Genomic DNA, 24,874 nt, shown 5'->3' with positions numbered 1-24,874 from the left:
ATCTCATGTTTATTTAGCTCTAACTTTATGAATATTCAAAGTTGATATGTCCACTAATGGAATAGCTTGTACATGTTTTGAAATGGGAAAAATGTCGAAAAATTCGCCAACTTTCAAATTTGGGACGATTAAAGCATGAACTCCCGAGTCGTCTCTTTAATCACAAAGTTTCTGTTGACCAGTTTAAAAATGACAAAGTTTGAGTTGACCTGGCCAAATAAGGCACCGCGTTAAGTCTCCGTTAGAACCAAGATGACGCTGTTAACAGGCCGTCTACGGTCTCCGTTTAACCAAAACGACGACGTTTCTTCAGAGACTGAATTACAGAAGCCCCAAATCGACTTCAATCCCAATCGATCCCTAAACCCTAAAAAAAAAAATCTCAAATTCTCTCGACATCTTCTTCGATGAGTTCAAGCTCTCTGACATCAGGTGTCGCCGGAGAGCGTGGAGTGCCGTCGAAATGTGTGTGTGGATTAGGGGTCACGATCTTTACATCTAAGACACAAGAGAACCCGGGACGACCATTCTTCCGATGTGTTAGCAAAAGAGATGCAAAATCGTGGACAAGCAAAAAAGAGGTAAGTTGAGTAGAAGAAATCAATTAAGGTTTGAATGTAAACAAGCTAAATTGTGGTTGTGCATTAGGATCACTTGTTTAAGTGGGTAGAGGACGCCGTGCTTGAAGAAGTTGAAGATGCTTTACCAAGACTAGCCATCATTGCAAATGAGATTAGAAAAGCCAAATCGGAGACAAATGTGTTAAAAGATGAGATACAAGAGTTGAAAGAAGAAATAATTGTCATAAAAAAGGAAGCTTCCAAAGGTAAAAGGTGCTTGAATGTGTGTTTTGGGTGGCTTTGTGTTACCACAGTTGTGATTGTTTATGTAATGTTTGGTCAGGGGAACCAAAAGAAACTTGCAATTGGTTATTAAGTGTATGCATCTGGTGTAATGTTGTATGAACTTGTATGCATCATTTGTAAGGTTTTCTTAACTAAAAATGAATAAAAATGCAAGATTGAAATAAAAGAAACATGTCTTAATACCAAACAAAGACCAAACAAAAGTAATTGTTACATGAGTACCTAATCCGACAAAAGACAAACATAACAAGACATGTTTTGATGAGTACAATCCGACCAAAATATGTCTAAAACAAGCAAAAAACATAAGCTGCATCAAAGTCTTTAGTTTGAACATTCAAACCATGATCTTCATCCACCTATCTGTGAATCTCCTCTTCCTCTCTGTGTTCCTCCTCTCTGCCATCCACTCTGTGAATCTCCTCTTCCTCTCTGTGTTCCACCTCTCTGCCATCCACTCTGTGAATATCCTCTTCCTCTCTGTGTTCCACCTCTCTGTGATCTTCCTCTCTGTGATCCACCTCTTATGTGTGATCTTCCTCTCTGTGGTGGTACATGAGGAGCTTCAGATGTTGCTCCCTGCGATGGTAGTCCATGGGATGCTTGGGAAGGTGCTCCCTGTGATGTTGCTGGCTGAGATGCTTGAGAAGGTGAAGGTGCTCCCTGTGATGATACTCCTTGGGAAGGTTCTGTTTGCAATGGTTGTCCTTGACCAAACAATATATTCCTCGGCTCCTGTTGTCAATCATTATCTCAATGTTCACAACTTTGAAAAATAAACAACAAAACTTGAAAGATGATATGAAATGAACCTGATTTTTTCTAGGTCGACCCCTAGGTCTTTTTTGTGGAGGTGTAACAGTCGGATTCTTACACCCTTGTTTATTATGCCCTTCTTGCTGGCAATTAGAACATGTCATGACTCGGTGCTCTCTTGACAACTGAGTATTGGAGCTAGAGGCTGTTTCAAACATTGATTTCCTCCTAGCATGATTGTTTGGTCTCCCTGGATTAGCTCTTCTCCATGGAGGTGGCAGCACTCCCAATCTGTTTACTCTTGGCCATAAAAGCTTCCCCTGTACAGGTCCAATGCCATCATAGTATGTCAGCTCCCACATTCTAGCTGTGTACCACTCAACAACATAATCTTCCACTTTCTGTTTTTTCCCTATGATGACTAATGCAGCATGAATACATGGTATTCCAGTCATCTGCCACTTCCTGCAACCACAAGTGTTGTTATTCATGTCCACAATGACCTTCATATCACCACACTTAATCTGATGTTTGTTGTGTCTGGCCAGCCATCTCTCACAGGACTGTGACCCAACAATCATCTTCTCTATCTCAGCATGTGCTCTCTTTGTGAATCGAGTCTTCAATCTTCCAGCTAGTACAAACCTCTTCTCATTCCGCACCATACATTGCCTCCTTATATCTTCCAACATATCTAGAAGAGGCTTCCTCCTTGCTTGTCTAATTGTTTTGTTGAAAGTCTCACTCAGATTGTTGAGGTTGTCATTGCAGCAGCTTCCTATCCTGAAGAAAGCTCTAGACCATGTCCTTGGATTAGTTTTCAACAAAGATTCATAGGCACTTGGATTGTAAATCTTCAGCTCCAGCATATGACTAGTGAATTCTCCTTCTGTGTAACTCCTAGCAATCTTCCAGAAGAGTCGCTGTAAATCCATGTCATGACTACTCCTCTTCCAGTTATCCATGATGTGCCTAGCATATTGCCTATGCTCAGCTTGTGGGATGACAGTCTGAATAGCTTTAACTAAACCCTGCAAATACATGATACACCTCTCAATGTCAGACATTTATATGAATTAAGAGAATTATACTAGTAACAGAGACTTACTGATTGTTTGTCTGATATGATGGTTACATTTCTTCCATCTTGAAGATCCAAACTTGAAGAAAGCATCTTGAGAAACCAGTCCCAGTTATCATCATTCTCAATCTCAACAACAGCCCATGCAATGGGAACAATTCTATTATCTCCATCTCTCCCTGTAGCTGCTAAGAAATGTCCCTTTACATCCCATTTAAGGAATGCACCATCTATTCCTATGATAGGCCTACAAGTGTTCTTCCAAGAGTCTCTTTGTGCTTTAAAACAGATAAAGCATCGAAAAAACCTTTGTAAGCTGCCTATGGTTGTACCAGGAGTTGTCTCAATCTCAAATTTTGTCTCTGGATTTGAGCGGAAGATCTCTGCCTGATAGTCCCAAATCCTTTCAAAATGCTCTTCATGTGTTACTTTCATTTCTCTCAGAACCTTGGTCTTTGCCTTGGAACATTGATCTTCAGTAACTGTGAGGTTATACTCTCTCAGGATCTCAGCAACCATCTCTTGCTTTGTAATTTTTGGATTCTTCCTCAACCTATCTCTATACAACCAAGCAATTGCCCCTTGCTTCAACATCTTGGAGTAACCTGACCTCACACAAGCATGCTCATCATCGTATATATTCACAACCATCTTATGTTTCTTCTTGTCATAGGAGCAATAGCATCTCCATGGACATTTCACATCAGGTAGAAGAACACTTTGCACTAATTCTCAGACATTGTGACCTATAAAACTTGATGTCGTATCTGGTTTTAAGAGAGTACCTTAAAACGGCTATCTTGAATTCTTCTGGGCCATTGAAAGTTTTGTTTAATCTCAGCATCACTTCCAGATCTTCAGCATCATCTGCAGCAGCTTCGTCTTCATGATATTCTTCATCATCACTGTGTGACAAAGGAGCTGGAATCCTCTCATCGTCCCAGATTTCATCTCCACTGTCTGCATTAGTATCACTATGATGGTCATCTTCTCTCGCACCTACTCCAAACTCAGCTTCGAAATCGTCACAATGTTCTTCCTCTATACCTACTTCGCCATTGTCTTCCTCTGCACCTCCACTGCCATTGTCTGCAGCTTCATCGCCATTTTCGTCCCCATTACCTTCGTGTTCACCAACAGCTACAACAACTTCAGGACCTTCTACCTCATCTGCATACCCTACCTCCTCACAGTCTTCATCGCCGATAACCTCACAATCATCCCCACTCACACCATCGCGATCTTCTTCTATATCCTCACAGTACTTCCTTCTTCTTTTTTTCCCTTTCTTCCCTTTCTGCTTCTGTTGAGGAACCGTCTCATTGACTGCTTCTGCTGTGCTCTTCTCCGATGGTATCAACACCGGCGGTATCGACACCGTCTCATTGACTGCTTCTACTGTGCTCTTCTCCGATGGTATCAACACCGGCGATATCAACACCGTCTCATTGTCTGCTTCTGCTGGGCTCTTCTCTGACGGGTCTCGAATTATATCCCTCTCTTCTGGGATCTCAATCCTTTCACCTTCTGGATCGTTTACTCTACCTTCTTCCTCTACCATTGCCAGCAGCCTCCGCGACCGACGAGGGCTCAAATTTTCTCCACGCTTTTGTTTTAGTTTCTGTTGAGGTTGGGGAACCGTCTCCTTCGCGACTTCAGCTGTGCTCTTCTCCGACGGTTTAGACGCAGCCTCACTCTCCGACGGGTCTCGAATTATATCCCTCTCTTCTGGGATCTCAATCCTTTCAGCTTCTGGATCGTTTACTCTACCTTCTTCCTCTACCATTGCCAGCAGCCTCCGCGACCGACGAGGGCTCAAATTTTCTCCAAGCTTTTGTTTTTGTTTCTGTTGAGGTTGGGGAACCGTCTCCTTCTCCGACGGTTTAGACGCAGCCTCACTCTCCGACGGGTCTGGAATTGTCTCTGATTCTTCTGGGATCTCGATCGTCTCGGGTTCTTGATCGTTTGCTCTACCTTCTTCATCTACCGTAGCCAGCAGCCTTCGCGACCGACGAGGATTCCAATTACCTCCACGAGTCTTCGCCATCGGAATCAATAGGCAAGAGCACGAGAGAGAATTTGATTTTCAATTTTTCTAGGGTTAAGGATTGAATGAAATCGATTTGGGGGTTTTCGATTTGGGGCTTTTGACTTTCATTCTCCGAGTAAACAAAAACGTCGTCGTTTTGGTTAAACGGAGACCGTAGACGGCGGCCTGTTAACAGCGTCATCTTGGTTCTAACGGAGACTTAACGCGGTGCCTTATTTGGCCAGATCAACTCAAACTTTGTCATTTGTAAACTGGTCAACAGAAACTTTGTGATTAAAGAGACGTCTCGGGAGTTCATGCTTTAATCGTCCCAAATTTGAAAGTTGGCGAATTTTTCGACATTTTTCCCGTTTTGAAATATACAAAATCCAAACTTTTGTGAACCAAAAAAAAAAAAAAAAATTGAACTTCTTGTGAAGTCGCAGAAGAAGACTGAGCGGCAAAGTCGTGTTTGTGAAATTGGCGGGTTTCGAAGCTCAGAGCTCGAAACCCTAATCAAGCACTAAAAAGATTTTGCACAAGGATTTTTTGAGTTTTTGTTGATGTTGATCGCAGACATGAGATGCTTCAGATGCTTCTACACTCGAGCCCACTCTCTTTTCCTCCTCCGATCTTCAACTCCGGTCACTTTTCCTATATCCCCGGTCCGGTTCCGTCTCCGTCGCTTCTCATCATCTCCCGTCACCTCCGTTTTCGACCTTCATTCCTCCAATCAGGACGCGAGTTCGAACATAGACGACAACAAAGACACCAAAATTGGATTCTCCGATGAGAAATCGAGAAAATCCGCTTCGAATCCTCGGGGATGGAATCCAGGTGAAGTAGTTATGAACAAATCAAAGAAAGGAAAATCGAAAACTGTTTGGGTTTGTGAGAGTTGTGGTCATTCAGAAGGACAATGGTGGGGGAGTTGTCGTACTTGTCATAAGGTTGGGACTATGAAACGTTTTTCAGAAGGTTCTGAGTCAAGTGCTAGTGGTGGTGGTGGTAGCAATAGTACTGGCTCGGGTTTTTCGGAGAGTAAGGGTTTGTCTTGGTTACCTGAGCAAGCAACGGTTCAGCCGCATCGATTGACTGATGTTATTCATGGAATTACTCAACAACAATGGAGAATTTCACTGTATGAGATATCATTTCTTGTGATGTTTAATGATTTGAATATTTGTTGTTTTTGTTTAGATGATTGAATTTTTATGTTATAGGCCTGGACTTTTTGGGAATGAGGTTGCGAGAGTGCTTGGTGGTGGTCTTGCTCCAGGTTTTATGCTGTCTTCATGATTTTGATTATTCTGTCTTTGGCAGTTGACTTACAATGGTGTTGTTTTTTTGTAGGTTCGCTGATTTTGATTGGTGGTGACCCTGGTATTGGCAAGAGTACTTTGTTATTGCAGGTTAGGAGATATGACTATGGTTTTTGAGTGATTTGTCTTCACTATGAAAATGTTTGTTAATTTCTAATACTGCAACATGATTTGTGCACATAACGGCTCCCTGATTCTCATCTTATTTTCTCAAATGGAAGATTGCAGCTATAATTGCTGAGGGGAGTGAATTGGCTGAACCAGCACCGGTTTTGTATATCTCTGGTGAAGAGGTTAGTACTAGTCATGTTCTGTTTTTCTCAAAGTTTCTGCTACCTGTCTTTCCTTGTCTTCTTCACACCGGGTTTCTGATCAAAATCGTGGATTGTGTAATTGCTCTGTGGCTGTTTCTTTTTCAAAATATGCTTCTTAAGATGGTCTGAATGAGCTTACATGCACATGTTTAAGACGCAGCAAAGTAATCGTAGCTCGGGTACTAGCAGCTTTATTTTGAGCATCTGCACTTTAGCTGCAAACAAACTGTTGGCTGTTTTTCTTCTCGCGTTTTCTATTTAATGGTAGAGATATGGTACTTTTAGTTTGTTCTGAAGGATCTCAATCCCCTGCATTCTCTTGACTTGATTACACATTCTTCATAAGATCTTCTGTTTTCTTGCCCACTGCAGAGTGTTGAGCAAATAGGAAGTCGGGCTGACAGGATGAGAATTCAAACTGAAGAGCTCTACCTGTTTTCGAGCTCTGATCTCCAGGTATACTTTTTTATGTGAATTAATATTCTTGTTACCTTAAACAAACCGAAGTCATATTTTATTAAACAGCTAAGCAATTCTCAGCTGTATATTCCTATTTTTTGCCCAACTGTTAATTCTCCTCATGTTTATGTGTCAGACACCAACTCTACTCTTTGTGAAATTCCACGCCTTTGCGTATCATAACTTTAAAAAATTGTTAATCTCAAATCGTTTGCTTTGATTACCTGAAGCAAATCGTTTGTTTTGATATATTTCAGGACATTCTAAACAAAGCTCATCGGCTATCTCCTCGAGCTCTCATCATTGACTCAATTCAAACTGTTTACCTAAAAGATGTGACTGGAAGTGCTGGTGGTCTCACACAGGTTTAAAAGTTATCCTCCTCTATTCGCTTAGTCTCTCACTAAAATTTTTTTCTAAATACTATGAGAAAGAAGTTATGCCATACTGCTTTTTGTTGCTTCCCTTTTTAGATGGAATCACACATATTTTTTTAATTTATGTTTAAAAGGAGACTTTTATGTGTTAGATGAAGACCAGGTTCCAGCATTCTCTTTTTCTTCGCATATGCTTTTCCCGTAACTTTTTTTTTTGTCTGCTGAAAAGGCTATTTTCTTGGAAATCTCTTATGGTGGCAGGTTAAAGAATGCACATCAACCCTGTTGCGTTTTGCTAAGAAATCTAATATCCCTGTTTTCTTGGTGAGTAAGCACCATCCTTCCAGTTCTTTCCTTCAATATCTGGTGTGTGATTGGGATCAGATCTTTTATGCACGTCACTTTCTGTTTTAGGTTGGACATGTTACGAAAGCGGGTGATATTGCAGGACCTCGTGTTTTGGAGCACATAGTAGATGTTGTCTTGTACTTGGAGGTGCTTTGTATTTTCTGTTGTCTTTAGATATGCAATCATGATATCTCCTTCAATAAATGGCGCTATGTAGTTCTAACTAAATACTTTGGATTTGTTTTTATTAGCTTTATAACCTCTTTTCTAGACTAAAAGTATATGAGCTTAATTTGTTAGGAGATATAACAGAAGATGATTAGTTGACATGTATTTTCCGTCATTTCAGGGTGAAGAATCATCAGCGTACCGATTGCTTCGATCTGTGAAGAATCGATTTGGGTCGACTGATGAAGTATGTATACAAATCCTTGATAATATGCCTTTTCAGATTAAATCATGATTATTATTTTCCCTTGCTGCCTCGTTTCCCTTTTTCTCAAGAACTTGCTAGTTCAAGCAGCTTATTCTGTGGATTGTGTTACCTTTATTCCTTATTTGGTTCGAGTTTGCTTGTTATCTGTACACTTATTATTATTTCGAGTTGAGAATTATCGAATAAATCGTGGCTATCTCCTTTGTCAGCTTGGAGTTTTTGAAATGGCAAACTCAGGACTTGAAGTAGTCTCAAACCCTAGTGGCATATATCTTAGTCAACAGAACCCAGATTCAGATGTTTTAGCTGGATTAGCTGTCGCAGTTGTTATGGATGGATCTCGGAGTTTCCTAATTGAAGTTCAGGTAGATAACCAGATAATTCTGCTTCATTCTCTTATTCTGCTTCAGAATTCCAACAAATTGTAAAAGGGCCCTGGCTCGATAAGTGAAACTGTGTTTTGATAGTCTTTATACATTTTGCTATTGTCATTCAATATGATGAGAATCATGACTTACATTGTTGTAATATGTATGTTCTGAATAGGGGACAATGCTGACCTCTCATCATTAGCTGCCTCATTTGTGCTTGTGGACCTTGAAGCAAAGTATTGTAGTTCTTGTTTAAACATTGGTTTTTGTTATAATGTAGGCGTTGTGTTCGCCTGGCCCAACAGTTTCAAGGCATGTCAATGGTGTTCAAGCAAGCAGAGCTGATATGATAATTGCAGTGAGTGCTACTACTAGCTATGTCTGTTCTTATTGTACAGTAACAAATTCCGTTTGATACATGCCTCTCTTCTACTTTTTCTTTTTGATAACTGCTATCGTTTTGTTTTGGTTCTGCCTTATCAAATCACAGGTTCTTATGAAGCAAGCTGGTCTTAGAATACAGGAAAATGTAAGTTTAGAGATTTGATAATTTTGTGTCACTCTGCAATGTTGCTCAACATGTGATTCTTGAACCTCTAATAACATAGTTGCGCTATATAATAAATGATAGGAAGCAAATTATACACCAATCTTCATTATCTATGTGAATGCTCACTTAGTGTCGTAGTGATCACAGTCCTGCTAATAATAATAATATTTTTCTTCAGGGGATTTTTCTGAACGTCGCTAACGGAATGGCTCTTTCTGAGACTGCTGGCGACCTTGCAATAGCAGCAGCAATTTGTAGCAGGTGAGTATTTTATTAACTTCTTTGTGCTCTTAAATACTTTCTTGTAAAATCTGCAAGATTTGCGTTATTTAGTTCCTAGCTGCCAATGAATCACTATTCTTTTATTCCAGTTTCTTGGAGTTTCCAATTCCTCACGGTGTAGCATTCATTGGTGAGATTGGTCTTGGGGGCGAGGTTCGCACGGTAAGCAATAAAAGAATCAGCTAATTGTTATTTAGAATTTGGATGAATATGATTGAAGGTTTAATGGTACAGGTACCAAGAATGGAGAAAAGGGTAAGTACATTGGCAAAGCTAGGGTTTAACAAATGTGTGGTTCCCAAATCAGTGGAGGACTCACTAAAGGCGCTGAATTTGAAAGAGATTGAGATAATCGGATGCAAGAATCTGAAAGAGTTAATTAATGCTGTGTTTAGGGGATAATGAGATTAAGCACTTTGTGTTTAGAGGAGACTAAAGATTAAGCATTTGGTCAACATTATTTTTGTCTCTGTATCTTCTTTTTGCATAGGACATTCAATTTACGGTTTAGTTCGGTTTGATTTTTTTCTTTCTGGTCTTAGTTTTATCAGTTTTATGGAGACTAAAACCAGCTCAGACCATATGTAACTCGGTTTGTTTGATTTAACTTCGGTCAAATATATTTAATCTATATATATATTTTTGGAGACATTTATGAAATAAATCCTGCAGTTTCGACTTATTTATGATCAAATGTCATTAACATTAATTATTTAAATTTTCAAAATTAAATCAAAGATATTAACTTAAAAATCATTTCCAAAAATCTTAATCTAATATATTAAGCATAACCAGTGTTCAAGAAAGCGTTAGGCGCTAAGCGGGCGGTGACCCAGTGCCTAGCGCCTAGAACGCCTAATCGGGGCTTAGACGATTTTTAGGCGGTTTAGACGTTTATAACATAAATATTATAAATATAATATTATATATAAAAGTTATATAAATCATAAAATTATGAAATTATAAACAAAAACTAGATAAAACATTTATTTATATTTATATTAAACAATATATGAATATTTATAACTATATATATATAAATAAAACTCTAATTAAAATTGAAAAAATACATTAAATAAGATTTATGTAATTTTAGGCGGTCAAGGCGGTTATCTAGGCGTCGCATGAGAGCCTAGCGCCTAGTCGGGGCCTAAGCGACCGCCTAGACCGCTTTTTAGAACACTGAGCATAACTAATCTTTGCCACAATTACATCTATATTCAATTCGATTTCCTTAAAAGATCTCAACAATCCCTACATTTAATCGTGGTCATTCAAATCTTAATCCGGTTTTTAATCTTCAATCTTGACCGTCGGTCATACGCAATTAATTCATAAATCATTATATAGAATTAATTATTATTAACTAAAATTTAAAAATATATTTAAAATCAAACTTTTAAATTGACTCGAATTATATGTCTATTAAATAAAATATTATTAAAAATAACAAAATGATGTTTAATTTCACGGGACGGGGTTATATAGTGGGACGGGTTTGGATCGATATTAATATGGGACGGTATTAATATCACGGATGAAATCTTAAAATTAACAATCAAAATACAATTATACAATCTTAAACACTTAACAAAATAAACAATATTAAAAAATACAATTTAAAATTTAATTTTTTAGTTAAAAAATCGACCAGCGGTATAGTTAGTTACATGTGTTACAAAATATATAACTAATTTTTTTTTTAAAAAAAAACTAAACTTTGTTCTGTTACACTAAATTCAGTTTTAGTATGTTTTTATTTAATAAAACCAATTGATTTACAATTTCGGTTTAATTCAATTTATATATCTTGGTTTGTATTTTTTGGCCACCATACAATGTGGAGGAGCATTTAATATGATCGACAAGTTTATGATTCATCAGGATTATTGATATTTACATTTTAAATATGAAACAAAGAATGGAATGGGTTGATGAGTTAATGTGAGAGGGAAATGCAATGTATCAATCACATAATGGCGCCGTTTCAGACCAAACATCATAACGTTTTCACATGTCGCATGTGACATTGTCTTCTCCACATGCCATTCTTTCGCTCCCCGCCAAAAACCATTTTCATTTTTCTTCATTACGTTTTCAATAATTCCACATTTTGTTATAACAATGACAAAAAATATTCCACCTATCTATTAAACTACAGTAGTATTAGTTAGTGTAGTGCTATATGTTTATCTACAGAAACTTCTTCAACAGCATTATGTAAATCATTGGTACTAGGCTTTGCTTATTAAATTATTTGTGGGTTTAATGCATGTTACGAATGTAATACTATACTATATTCACTTCCCAAATGATTGGATAATCCAATTTGGATTCCTATTTAGAGAACCAAATGCGCTGTTGTTTGAACAACGGTCGCAACTCCATAACATTGTCCATTATCATTGCTAACTAACTTGCTTTTTACTTGTGTACGTATCCTCATTTACATACACAAATTTATTAGTTACCACTACCTAAAAACTTAATATGTAGATAAAACACATATTTTTAGAGTAGAAATAGATAAGATAACCAGGAGCTCTATAGTTTTTAGGCATAAACAAGAAGAAAACTAGAAATAATAAATCTTTTGGTGTTAATTTGGGTTTTGAAACCCAATCAAAAAGAAACATTCTCTAGTACTTTTATCTTGACAATTTGAGTATACTCATTTATTGATTTTAAAATAAGAAAGAGATGCATTGAATCTCATATAGAAGACAGTTTGGGGTCTATGTGTCCAGTAAAACAAATACTGTCTAGTGTAGCTACAAACTCTTTGGAAGCTTTTAAAAAAAAATCTGGTGTCCTGAATCTTGAACTTGAACCGTGGGATCATTCAAAACTTTAGGCCACCATAGATCTTGCAAAAGAATTGGAAGTTTTATGTAAATTTTAAAATACATCTGATAATGTAAAATTTTTCTAACATTTTTTTTGTTAGGGAGGAATCAATATAAATTCATACTGTATTTGATTAAAAAAAAAAAAAAAAGGAAAACAATTTTTTTGTGAAAATGCATCATTTACACGTGTCAAAATACGGTTTGGTTTGTTTAAAACATAGTTCCAAGCTAAAATTATTAAAATGCCAATTCAAACTAGTCCAAATTATAAATTATTCTTTATATATAAAAAAAAGAAACTTGGCTCTATATATATGGAGATAGGAATTGTGATACTCTTGTCCTACACTAAATTCTCTGAGCTCTTTGCACCAAAAAGAGAATGGTGTGCAGAGCAGAAGAAGCAATGAAGCAAAGAGAGATGATCAAGAGATGCAAAGAAGATGATCGTTATCAGAAGAAGAAGATACAATCAATCACTAATTGCAACAAAGAAAAAGGTTGCAGATTCAAGCGAAGCACTAGTAAGCTCGACAACGATGGAGCTTCCTCAGCCATCTTCCTCCTAGCTTGCATCGCCTGCTCATCCTTCTCTTATCATCTCTAACTATCAACATATCTTTGTTGTAACAGCATCCACGGTTAATTACTATTTAATTACGTTTAAATTACTCTTATTTTTGTTAATTCTATTTATACTTTGTTCAATATGAGGTTTTTAATCTGCACATTTGCGTAGACAATCTCTTGTTACTTTATCTTGTTTTATAGTTTTTTTTGTTAATGTTTTTAATCTTTTTTTTTTTTGTGTTATAGTTTATTGTATTCTAGTTACGGGAATTATAATGAGGATGCGAATAAAGATTACTTCGTTTGTATATATGATAATAAAAATAATTTCTAGTTCTATATTGAACTTTGATTGATATATAAGTATCTTACAAATTTTTATAAATTGATATATCCAAAAATGTAAAAAAGAGAAATAAAAAATTAAATATTAGTTTGTACTAGTGTTAAAAAAAAATGTGATGAGTTAAGGTAGTAGGAATCTAATGTCTAGCACCCAAAAGGCCAAAACTTCTTTCAGAGCCTAAAAGATGTTATTAAAGTATTTATAATATGTTTACAAAAAAAAATAAAGTATTTATAATATAAAACAATATATATATATATATATATAATAAATATAACTAGAAAATAAATTTCAAATTCTATTTTTTTCAAAATACAAATTACATTGAAATAAAATATAGTAGAAATATTAAACTTAAAATAATGTTTGTGCAGTGAACCGTTATTTGCGTGTTTTTTTTTTCTTTCCAAGAGATCCGAGACAATTGTTTTGAGGGTGAATTAGGTGAATAACCTATTTTGATAAGTTATTTAAGCATATAGCACTATATTGTTAGAAATAAAGCAAGTAACACAATGAAGGGTAAAATGTCTATTTTGGCCTTTATTTGTGTTTGTCGAAGAGAGGAAGAAAAGTTACATGGCATATGTGAGAATTTATCTGTTTTTTATTTTTTTTTATTTTACCCCTTAGATCTTTTATTACATATTTTATGCTCTAAATATTTAATTCAAATTTCTAATTCTTTGAAAATAATAAAAAAAAGCTTTTTTCATGTATCATGATTTAAAATTTTAAAAAACAGACATAAACTTATAAAAATTAAAAAAAAAAAAAAAATTCTTTACATAAAACTTAAACAAAATAGTATAGAACAAACTACAATAGTGTAGAACGCGGCTGCGATGATGATATCGGCAATAAATAGTATAGGCGTGGAGGTTTTAGTGGTGGCGACGTGATGATAGTGGTGGTTACGACGTTGGCTTTAATGGCGTTGTGATGGTGGTGATGGCACGGTTGCGACGGCGCGGTAGTAACTATGGGTGGTAATATGGTGATGGTGAATGTGTGATAGTGGTGATGGTGGTTACCATGATGACGATTATTGCGATAACCGTGGTGGTGATGACATGGGGATGGTGGTAGTAGTTGTAATGGTGATGGTGAGGGCATGATGATGGTGATTGTGTTGGTCGTAGCAGTTACGGCGGTGGTGGTGTTGATGATGTGATGGTGGTGGTGGTGATGATAATGATGTACTACTAATGATAGATAATGGTTACACTTGATATGACAAAAGAAAAAAGAAATTGATGATCAAGAGAGAAAGAAGAAAAAGACAAAAATACGTAGAAAAAATGTGACATGTGAACAAAGGGTAAATTAGTATATATTACATGTTATACATAGAATATTGTAGTCAACCTTTTTTTAGGTTAGTTACTGAATTATTAAATTTTTTTATGGTCATATAGTCTAATTTCTCTTGTTTTGATCTTATCATTTCCTATCTATCACATGCGAGCAGTGATATATTACTTCCAATTCAAAATCCTCATGTATATGGATTTAAATAATTTTGTTAGGATATAGTCATATTGAGAGTCAAGTCCTCTCAAAGGTAGGTACCCCTAATACTCCTAAGAGTTGGAGGAGTACTTACTTGACCCAAATCAAAATCAAGGACCGAATAGGTTGTTAGAAGCATATGATCACTGAACCTTAGAGACCATTTACGACCAGTAATGGGATCAACACTTCTAATCAGTAAAGGCTCAAGTGGTACGTAGGCTTTACCCATTGAGTTACCCGATGCCAATGTGGGATCAAAACCAAATACTCATAGAACCGGCCCATCAAACCAATGACGCTAATATGCCACTAAAAGATTGGCTTAAGCCCAATATTTGTGGTCTAGTAGTAGAGAAAGCTTTGGGAATGGGTGAAACTCCCAATTATTTTTTTTGGTATGGTATAAATAAAAGGCCTATTTTTTGTGTTTTGCCTAAAGTTGTCAAAAAGTATGAGATGAGACTGGTTAGAAACCCTTGGGAGGAGGATGATTTACACCCTAAAAGAGTGTTCTTAATGGTTCTCGTTTTAAAGTGCATGCGGGTTCAAAAGATACCAAAACATTTCTTAACAAACCGTTCTATGAGAAGAAAAAAAAAAAAAAAAAAAAAAAAACCATTCTATGAAGCAAGTAAAACACTTGCTTTGAAAAATATATATATATATATATACGGCTAAACTTCAACGTACGGCCACACTTGAGAAATGTAAGTTTGTGTTAGTGGTCTCTTGTTCGATGCCTTCCCTAGCTACACGTTCCTCTCTTCTTTTGGCAATTATTTACATTCTTAAATTTCTCTTCCGGACTTAATTTCTTTGGGCAATAACATAAACCATCCTTATATAGAAAACTAAAATTGTAAATTTGTAACAATCCTCCACAACGAAAAAAAAAAGAAGACAACCTTGACAAAGTAAAATTAGAAACCATGGACGCCGTTACCCGGAAGAACACCATTGCCGCCGTCTCTAATCTCCACAAACAACACCGCCACTGCCGTCTCAAATCTCCACAACTGCCGCTGTCGTCGGCATACGATACTTCTTTGATATAGAATGCCACATGTATATTTATAAGTGTTTTAGTTTTAGACCACCAAAAAGCTAACGACCCGCCCGGAATGTCGTCCTCTTGGTTTTAAAGAACCTCTTTCTGAGTGAGACTAATTCAGCTAAAGCCTCAGCCATCGTCATCCGATTTATCGGAGATTCTTCACAACACCTTATTCCCACATGAAACACCATCTTCAAACACTCAGCAATGTTGATGTTGTTGTTTCTAACTTCACCGTGGAGAATCAACATGTCCGCCATATCAAGTACATGTTCGGGCAGCCCCGAATCGACATAGCTACGGAGAGTTAAATCTCCGACAAACTGTTGATCAGTTGGACGCTTTCCTGTGAACATCTCCAACATAAGAACTCCGAAGCTGTACACATCTCCCTGTCTGGATGGTTTTCCTCCCATTCCATATTCTGTACAATGATCAAAAGAAATGATAAAGATATTAAAAATTGGAGAAAACATAATTTCATAACTACAGTACTTTTACCTGGTGCTGCATAGCCGATGGTTCCTCTGACACCCGTGGAGCTCAATTGGTTGATGAAGGATTCCTGGTCGAGGATTCGAGCAAGACCAAAGTCGCTTACATGGGCTGTTAGATCATTGTCTAGAAGAACATTGCTTGGCTTTAGATCACAATGAGCTACAGGGTCATGGCAGTGGGAATGGATATAATCCAAAACTGAAGCCACATGTATGGCTATGTTAAGTCTTTCACATAGCTTCAGTGGTCTTGGATGATTTTCAGAGCTTCCGACTTCCTCTGGGTGCAGCCATGTGTCTAAGTTTCCATTCGGCATAAACTCGTACACAAGAGCTTTGAATTCATTTCCTTTGAAATCAATGCTTGAACAAGCTGTCACTAGTTTCACAAGGTTTCGGTGCCTTATACTTTTCAAGGCTTCACATTCCGCCATAAAGCTCTTGGCTGCCCCATGCTTTTGGAGATTCAGGACTTTAACTGCAGCAACTTTGGACTCGGGACCAAGCAATCCTTTAAAAACAGAGCTAAAGTTTCCTGAACCAATCAAATTGCTTGACGAGAACTCGCAAGTCGCACTTCTAAGCTCCTCATAACTTATCCTCTCATAGAACGGAGACTTTGATAGCAAGTTATCGGCGGTTTTTGCACCGTCTTTCTTCTTCCTTTTCATAAGCATGTATAGTAGACTCAGAGCAAACACTGACAACAAAAGAGAAGCTACACCGATACTAACACCGATGATTATTTTCTTTTTGTTTGATGAATGCCTTCTTGCCTTTGAAACTACGTTTTGAGGGCATGGCCTTAACTTTAGTTCAGGGATGCCTCCACAAAGCTTTCCATTACCAGATACTGAAAACTTTTCAGGAGTTTGAAACACTCCTTTTGTTGGAACTATTCCTTCCAAGTTGTTAACTGAGAGATTCAAATACTCTAACGAGAGAAAATTGCCCAGATATTCAGGTATACTGCCCGACAAATTGTTGTTCGATAAACTAAAGATTCGGAGGGCTCTCAAGTTTCTGATATCTGGAATGGCTCCATCAAATCCATTTCCTCCAAGGTAAATTTCTTCCATGGAGAGACAGTTCCCTAATGTCTCAGGAATGTTTCCATGAAATCTATTGTTTCCAGCAGATAGCACAACAAGGAGTTTTAATCTTCCAACATCTTTGGGAAAAGGCCCAGTCAACAAATTTTTTGATATATAAAACCCAACAAGAGACTCCATTTGCATGATTTCTTGAGGTATACTCCCGTTTAACTTATTAGATCCAATACGAAGGAACAAAAGAAACCGGCATTTTCCAAGACTCGGAGGAATGCTTCCTTCAAAACTATTGTTAAACAAATTGAGACTTTCTAACCGAGTGATGTTTCCGAGATTTGATGGTATCTCTCCTGACATTCTATTTGAATTCAGGCCTAGTTCTTTCAACCCTATAATCTTCCCAAGAGAGGTTGGTATTCTTCCTGTCAACAAATTTGTTTCCATGCCTAGTGATTGTAGGTTTATGAGATTCCCAATGGCATGAGGAATGCCACCAGAGATGAGATTCCCTCCCATGTACATTGCGGCCAACTCGATAGAAAGATTGGCTACAAAGATAGGGAGTTTTCCTCCAAGTCTATTGTAACCAAAATCTAAGACTTGTAGCTTAGAGCAATTTACCAAAGCACTAAGAAAGTCAAGATCTCCAACTAAGTTGTTTCCAAAAGAATTCTCATTAAGCCCCAACATTTTAATATTGTGTAATGCTCCAAAACCAAAGGGGATAGATCCAGTGAAAAGGTTCTGTGAAATCTCTAGATGTGTAAGGGTTGAGATATTGGAAATTGTTTTGGGAAGATCTCCTGAGAAAGAATTCATCCCCAAATACAACTCTTTAAGAGTTGTAAGCATATTTCCAAAATCAGGCCTAAGATTACCCGAGAAATGATTGCCAACAATGGATAAAATCCTAAGTGAGGACAGGTTGTAGATTGCAGGAGGGAAAACACCTGAGAGATTGTTTTGTGAAAGTTGGACACTTATCATATGGGACAATCTACCTATGTTATCTGGAACTTCTCCCTCCATATGATTATATGCAATGGCAAATTGACTGAGAGATGTTAGGTTTCCTAAAGATGTGGGAAACTTCCCTGAAAGGTTGTTTTTAGATAGAAGCAATTTTTCAAGGCTAGATAATGACGATCCTAGCTCTGAAGGTAAACCGTGTATAAGACGGTTTGACATTAAATCAAGGGTCACCAATCTAGAGCAGTTAGACAGGCTTGGAATTTCTCCTTCAAGACTATTATAACTCATGTTCAACTGTTGAAGCCTAAACAACATTCCCAACTCTTTTGGGATGGTACCACTAAAAGAGTTATCTCCAAGATTAAGAACTCTGAGAAAAGAAAGATTACCGAGGGAGGGCAAGATGATCCCACCAAGTTGCAACCCTCCAAGGTCCAAACTAGTAACTCTTTTGTGTTTGCGGCCACATGTAACATGAGCCCACTCGCAGAGTGGAATAGAGTGATTCCACGAGGCCAAGACTACTCGTTTGTTTTCAGAAACTTGAGACTTCAACGCAAGTAACACTTGTCTATCACCATCAACCATGGACGCTTCATCAGCAAAACCGAAGTCCAAATCTTTAAGTAAGATGAGAATATTGAAAACAAGTAAGAGAAACAACCTCATGATGATCAAACAAGGTTCTTTAGATAAGTGATGCCTTCTCACTCTCGAGGGTTTTTAAAGAGATGACCATAGGAAAATTATTTGCCAAGCCTGATTGGCCCACACTGCTTCTTTTCAGCATTAAACCATTCGAATTTTCTTATTTGATGTTGACCCAACAAATTTTAAAACTTTTATTGATATCAAGGAGACGAAAAGCTATGAGACTTGTTCAAAGTCTTGTGTGATTAGGAAGTCGTCTTTTGCTAGTTTAGTCATTGCATTTTTATTAACTAATGAGCAATAACGTCTAACGCAATCTTTAGTTTTATTATGGATACCATAACATACACGTCATGAATTGTCTGCAAGACACGTCAAACCCTACAAACTGATACATCATACATTATATGGTTGTGAATGCAGCGTTGCTGAAGGGCGGGACAAGACGGTCCAGCAAAAATGTTTCCATTTCACATCACGTAATTAACTGGAAGAGATGGGAAATATTCATTATAAATAAATTAAAAATATTAAAATTTGGCCTAAAGTTTTCTACCTATAAGAGGTTTAAATTATAACATAAAAAAAATATTTTGTCAAATTTAGCCAGATTTAGCAATTCTACTATCACAATTTGCGTAAAAATAAATTCAGCCAATTCAACTTAATTCAGTAAGATCTAGTAGTTTTTTCAACATCAACTAACCCATATGTATGTACATTTTTGGTAAAACTTGGTATAATAACGAGTACACAACTCAAATTGAAATATTTTAGATATCGAAAATGAAACCTCAAAGTTATGTTTAAAAAATAATGTTCGATTTTTCAAACCCAATTTAACTCCCGCTATTAATAAGATATTGTCCGTTTTGGGTCGAAAGGCAAAGCCCGCGCGGATTTGTTTATAGGTTTCTTATAAGAAGACACCATACTAATTGAAGTTGGACTTAGACATGTCAATTAAGGCCAAAGCCTGCGGGCTGGCCCGAGCCAGCCTTGAAAAACAGCAGGTTCAAGCTTAACTACATATGTCCAGAAAAAATTCGGATCTTTCGGATTAAAGGGTTTTTGGAGCTTATTACGACCAGGCTCTGACCGGTCCAAAAAAACTCTTAAAAATATATTGACTTTCTCTTTGTTCATATTTTAGTTTAATTGAGACATTAGTTGAAAGATTTTTTTTAAATAGAGGTGAAAACTATAAACTTAGTTTTCTAATTGTTATACGCACTTGGTTGGATGGATTTACGTTTGATGATCCGGTAATAATGTCATTCTTCTTTACTTAATATTTTTAGAATCTTTATTTATGATATTTTATACTATGATAAAATTCAAAAATCTTTAAAATTTGATTTTTATACATAGATTTTATGATCAGAAAGATTTAGAAGGCATTGAACTGAGGAAAATTAAGAGAATATTGAAGCAGATTCAAATTTTAGCTCTACTACCTAGTTTGAAGTCTTCTAATTTTATAATTATTTAGTATGAGTTTAAACAGGAGAATTTGGTCAATTCTACCACATTTGACCAAACGCTTTCCACTTCTACCACATTTGATAATCATTTTTCACTCATACCACATTTATGTGGTATTGTGGTATAAAAAGACGGTTTTGCCCTCATGTAACGTGGCAGATAAAGTGCAACATTTAGAGACAAGTATCTGAGGGACAAAACAAGTATCTAGGAGACAATAAACATATTCGGAGACAATAATCAAACGAAATATAAACATCAAACAAAATGAAAATACCGCAATTAGAATTTAGGAGAACTAAAATCGAAGAACAATGAATTATAATCGAGGGACAAAAACCAGCTAACATGCAAAAATAAGATGAAATTGTGGAAGGCTCAAATTTCGGGGACAACTGTATGTAAACTTCTTTTTGTGTACTCAAACAATAATTTTATCCCCAAAATTTGAGCACAAAAAGAAGGGCAAAATGGTCATTACACACAGCAATTATGGTATGAGTGATAAATGGGCCAATGTGGTAGAAGGAAAAGAATTGGGCCAAATGTGACATAAATGTTAATTTTCTCTTTAAACACTGTATTTAGATGATTTATTTGGTTTTAAACTTTTTCTTTTAAATTAAATTAGCTTTAACGAATACTAGTTATTTAAACTTCGATTGAGTCGTTTCATACTTAGATTTTTCAAGGGATATTATAAATTTTAAGTTTATTTTTTCTATCAAAAGAAAAGCTCGAAAGAGCTCGGACAGCTCTCTTAGGGTCGGACCATGCTTGAAAATATAGGTTCAGAATTTTTACGAACCGGGCCGAGCCGGTCTCAAATATATGCAGGTTTTGCAGAATTTGGGATGGACCGGGTTAGCTCGATTGACATGCCTAGTTGGACTTGACTTATATATTAGACTATTCTTTTCTAATATTCTAATGTGAGACGGTTTGTCTCCCAACCAATAATTCAGACACATAAATGGACAAAAGTCAAATTCATTTTCAGATATTTCAGATAACTATGAATAATTTTGGATAATTTCAATAACTTTTAGATAATGTAAAATGAATTTTTTAAAAAACTTCGCAAAAACAACTCATAAGTATTCTTACTCATCCTCATTATATTATTGATTAAATAACTAGAGGTCAATAAAGAAAAAGAAAGCAATTAGTTAAGCTTCTATTAAATTATCATGTTACTTTTTGAAATTAATTAATTTTTAAATAATGGTTTGACAAAGCTTTTTATTAATTATTTACATATTTTTCTGCAAAAAAAAAACCCTTAAATTCGCCAAATTTTGCAATTTTACCCTTCACTTCAAAAAAAATAAAGATTAATCATACGAAATCAAAATTAATACGCAATATAACTTTTCTACGTATATTGTAAAAGTGGAGTTGAACTCCTCGTCGCGAGGGCTTCGATTTGACATATTATTTATCAAAACTTTACAAACTTGACGGTAGCAAAAAATGTTACATTGCATATTATTTTGACTTCATATAATTAATATGTATTTTTTGGATGTGGAGGGTAAAGTTGTAAAAAATAGTGAGTTGGAGGGTTCTTTTTGCACAAAATTGTTCAAAAATTAAAATATGGAAGAATAACCCAATTTTGTTAACCAATAAATTATTTATATTACTATTAATTTTAGATAATTTTAGTATTTGTTTCTTAGTGTAAGAGTTAATTAGTCCGTTACATAATTTATCAATTTTATTTATATATATTTTTGTTATTCTATTAATATTCATAATTATTTGATGATTTAGCTAGAGTTAGCTGTTACCATTTAGAGAAATATAAAAATTTAGATAGATTCAACCGAAAATCACTAAAAATTCAATTAGATTCACCAATTCATCCAGATTCATCGATTACCATTTACATTGAAGGTGCGGTTCAACAACATCCAATAATTCTTGGAGTTTTCTAAAACCCTCACTTCCACAAGATCTTCTTTTTATATTTTGAATAAAATCTCGTGCTCTATTATTAACTTGACCCAAACCTCTATTCCATCGCAAAATTACACTGCACCACGATACATGCAGGTCAACTTGAACCATGCTTTAACTCTGGTGCAGCTATGTCTCTGTACTAACAAATTCGTCCCACTGATTGATGCAACATGAGTCTTTCCTGCCTCAACGGCTATTTGTATTCTCCTCTGTTACATTAGGTTTACTCAACTGATACTCTGCTTTCTGGAAGACTTATCATGATCTGGTTGAGCTCTCACTTTTTGGAACTTCTCAATAAAACTTCAAAGTTCAACACGTCACTTCATTCTATGTAACTTCTTTGGATGAGGAATCTCTGCATATGTGTATGTACATGTATTTGCTTGTTCTCAACGTCTTGTGTGTTACACATCGCATGTGACTATCCATATTGTATCTAAACCAGTCTTGTTCACATCTTTATGATTATATTCTCTTGAGTCTACTAACCGGTAACAACTTCGATATATCTTCACATTTGTTTTACACTGCCCAATCCGCTGTTACCAAATGAAAATAAAAAAAATTGGATGCAGATTTTGCGGATGAAAGCGTTTATTTGATGGTATATTCTTTATATGATTTAACCCTCATTATATTATAAATAATATCTAAATTCATTCAATTCATATCAAACATATGAATATTTTTAACCATATAGATGAAGTCAAAACTTATAAATTTAAATTCATGTAGTTAAAAATAAAATTATATGAGAGAGACAAAAAATATATAAAAAATAAATGAGAACTGATTTATGTTTTTTCAGACAGTTTAGAACCCGCTTGGAACCACTTAAAGCCGTTTATAACTGCCTAAACATATTAGCTACATTTAATTCACATTCCAATGCGTATAAATAATCTCTAGAGCCGTCAAAAAAAAAAAAATCTCTACAATGTATAGGCGTATATAACATCTAGGCGGCCGCCTATACATTTTAGAACACAGGAAAAGAATGATCAATTTTTTTTATTTTTTATTTTTTATTTTTTTAAAAAGGGGAAAAGAATGATCAAATATTTTAAAACATTGCAAATGCAAACTAATGCTTATCATGCATATAGAGATGGGTGACATCACTTGGTCGGTTATTATTTGGTTCAAAATTTCGCAAAAATTTACCCTAATTTAACTGTAATTAGTTTTGAACCTACTTTTAGCAATTTTTTAGCGATTTGTTTTGAACCTACTTTTAGCAATTCTTTTCGTTTCTAACCTTGAATTCTAACGAACAAAATTCTTTCATGCACAACGTGTTGTCAACGGTGTGATGATTTGAAGTTTTTTCTATAAAAAGCATTTGTCCCGGTGAAAAAGATACAGTAAGTTGTTCTTTTAAGATTCTTACGGGACATCGACGGGGCGACATGTTTTGTTAAGGGTGGGACATGCCAATCATGTCACTTCGCGGGTGATTGTCACAAGACTTTAAAGACTTTAAATCTATTCTAAAGTCTTCACAGTATTTTTTTTTGCTAATTAGACTTTTTTTACTTTAATTTTTAAAAAAGTTCTCAAAGCTTTTTTTTTTTCTTTCTTTTTTTCCCTTCTTTTTTTAAAATCTCAAGAACACGGTTTTAATTTTCTGGGGACATTTATCAAAAAATAAACAATTAAAAGTTTTTCTAATATCCCCAAAATAATTAAAGACTCTTTACACGTTTACCTATATTATTTCACAATTTTTTTTTATAAATTAATGATTATCATTTTGCTATCTTTCTTTTAAGATCCATTTCATTAATAATCATTTTATTTTCATCATCATAATTAATGTTGGTTTAAAAGAGTATATAGAATTAGTATTTTTTCAAAAACCATATAAGTTTTTTAAGTTTATCCCACTTCTTACTAATGTGTTGGGTATTAAATAAGAAATATAAATAAAAATAAATGAATAATAATATTTTTTTTATTTCTAGAGAATATTTATCTATTTTTATTCATTTATTTATTAATTTTGTATTTTTCTAAATTATTATCATTAACAAAACTATATTTTCATATGAATTTATTTCTTACATAATTTATATTTATTATTAATATATAATAATAATCAAAAATAACAGTCCACAAGAGATTTTGCGGTTAGCAGAGAATGAAAAGCAAGCTTGGCAGTTAGCTCAGGTGGAAATACCGGATGACGTTGTAGACTCGGCAGTGGGGAATACACACTCACATTCCATGATTGACGAGCAAAGGCAGGCTGGCAATGGGTTTCAGTGTTATGTAGATGAGTCTTGGAAGGAGAGTGATCGATTCTCCGGATTAGGTTGGTTTTGTTCTAACCCGAATGATGGAACGCAAGACATGGGAGCTGCTAATCTTCGAAGAAGCTTAACCTCACTTCACACAGAGGTCGAAGCATTAATTTGGGCGATGAGATGTATGATCGGCCAAGACAAGAGTGAAGTAGCTTTCTTTACAGACTGCTCAGACCTGGTGAAGATGGTGTCTTCCCCGCAAGAGTGGCCATCGTTCGCAACATACTTAGAGGCGATTCAGAGCGACAAGGAAGAGTTCGACGTATTCTCATTATCTTTAGTTTCTCGAAATGCGAATGTGTAAGCAGATAAACTGGCACGTAATGTTCGTACCCAGCCGCAACTTATTACCTATGTAAACAATTTACCACGACATTTGCTCATTTGAGCCAATTTAATATAGCTGTTGACAAAAAAA

General features: G+C 35.6%; 3 protein-coding genes across 3 annotated transcripts; 2 read left to right on the top strand and 1 right to left on the bottom strand.

The window, feature by feature from the left end:
* Positions 1–5,155: 5,155 nt before the first annotated feature.
* LOC110229872 (DNA repair protein RadA) lies at positions 5,156–9,826 on the top strand. Its single transcript, XM_021030945.1, has 15 exons — positions 5,156–5,873; positions 5,956–6,011; positions 6,086–6,144; positions 6,276–6,347; positions 6,741–6,824; positions 7,085–7,192; positions 7,466–7,528; positions 7,619–7,699; positions 7,902–7,967; positions 8,198–8,353; positions 8,640–8,717; positions 8,850–8,888; positions 9,088–9,170; positions 9,281–9,353; positions 9,426–9,826. Exons 1-15 carry the CDS (start codon positions 5,296–5,298, stop codon positions 9,591–9,593), a joined length of 1,764 nt encoding a protein of 587 aa, XP_020886604.1. The 5' UTR covers positions 5,156–5,295; the 3' UTR covers positions 9,594–9,826.
* Positions 9,827–12,358: 2,532 nt separating this feature from the next.
* On the top strand, positions 12,359–12,768 carry LOC9300131. Its single transcript, XM_021035946.1, has one exon. It carries the CDS (start codon positions 12,423–12,425, stop codon positions 12,645–12,647), a length of 225 nt encoding a protein of 74 aa, XP_020891605.1. The 5' UTR covers positions 12,359–12,422; the 3' UTR covers positions 12,648–12,768.
* Positions 12,769–15,264: 2,496 nt separating this feature from the next.
* LOC9301860 (probable LRR receptor-like serine/threonine-protein kinase At3g47570) lies at positions 15,265–18,747 on the bottom strand. Its single transcript, XM_002864007.2, has 2 exons — positions 16,027–18,747; positions 15,265–15,949 (listed from the first exon to the last, which is right to left on the bottom strand). Exons 1-2 carry the CDS (start codon positions 18,713–18,715, stop codon positions 15,576–15,578), a joined length of 3,063 nt encoding a protein of 1,020 aa, XP_002864053.1. The 5' UTR covers positions 18,716–18,747; the 3' UTR covers positions 15,265–15,575.
* Between the last annotated feature and the right edge of the window lie 6,127 nt (positions 18,748–24,874).

The sequence above is a fragment of the Arabidopsis lyrata genome (genome assembly GCF_000004255.2).
Source record: "Arabidopsis lyrata subsp. lyrata unplaced genomic scaffold ARALYscaffold_8, whole genome shotgun sequence".
NCBI classification, from domain to species: Eukaryota; Viridiplantae; Streptophyta; class Magnoliopsida; order Brassicales; family Brassicaceae; genus Arabidopsis; species Arabidopsis lyrata.
This window is presented reverse-complemented; position numbering and strand designations above follow the sequence as displayed.

Coding starts and splice junctions, on each gene's coding strand:
- LOC110229872 (XM_021030945.1), top strand. CDS start 5,296: ATGTTGATCGCAGACATGAGATGCTTCAGATGCTTCTACACTCGAGCC. Junction 8,354..8,639: donor GTTTCCTAATTGAAGTTCAG/GTAGATAACCAG, acceptor GTTATAATGTAG/GCGTTGTGTTCGCCTGGCCC. Junction 9,171..9,280: donor GCAGCAGCAATTTGTAGCAG/GTGAGTATTTTA, acceptor CTTTTATTCCAG/TTTCTTGGAGTTTCCAATTC.
- LOC9300131 (XM_021035946.1), top strand. CDS start 12,423: ATGGTGTGCAGAGCAGAAGAAGCAATGAAGCAAAGAGAGATGATCAAG.
- LOC9301860 (XM_002864007.2), bottom strand. CDS start 18,715: ATGAGGTTGTTTCTCTTACTTGTTTTCAATATTCTCATCTTACTTAAA. Junction 15,950..16,026: donor CATCGGCTATGCAGCACCAG/GTAAAAGTACTG, acceptor ATCATTGTACAG/AATATGGAATGGGAGGAAAA.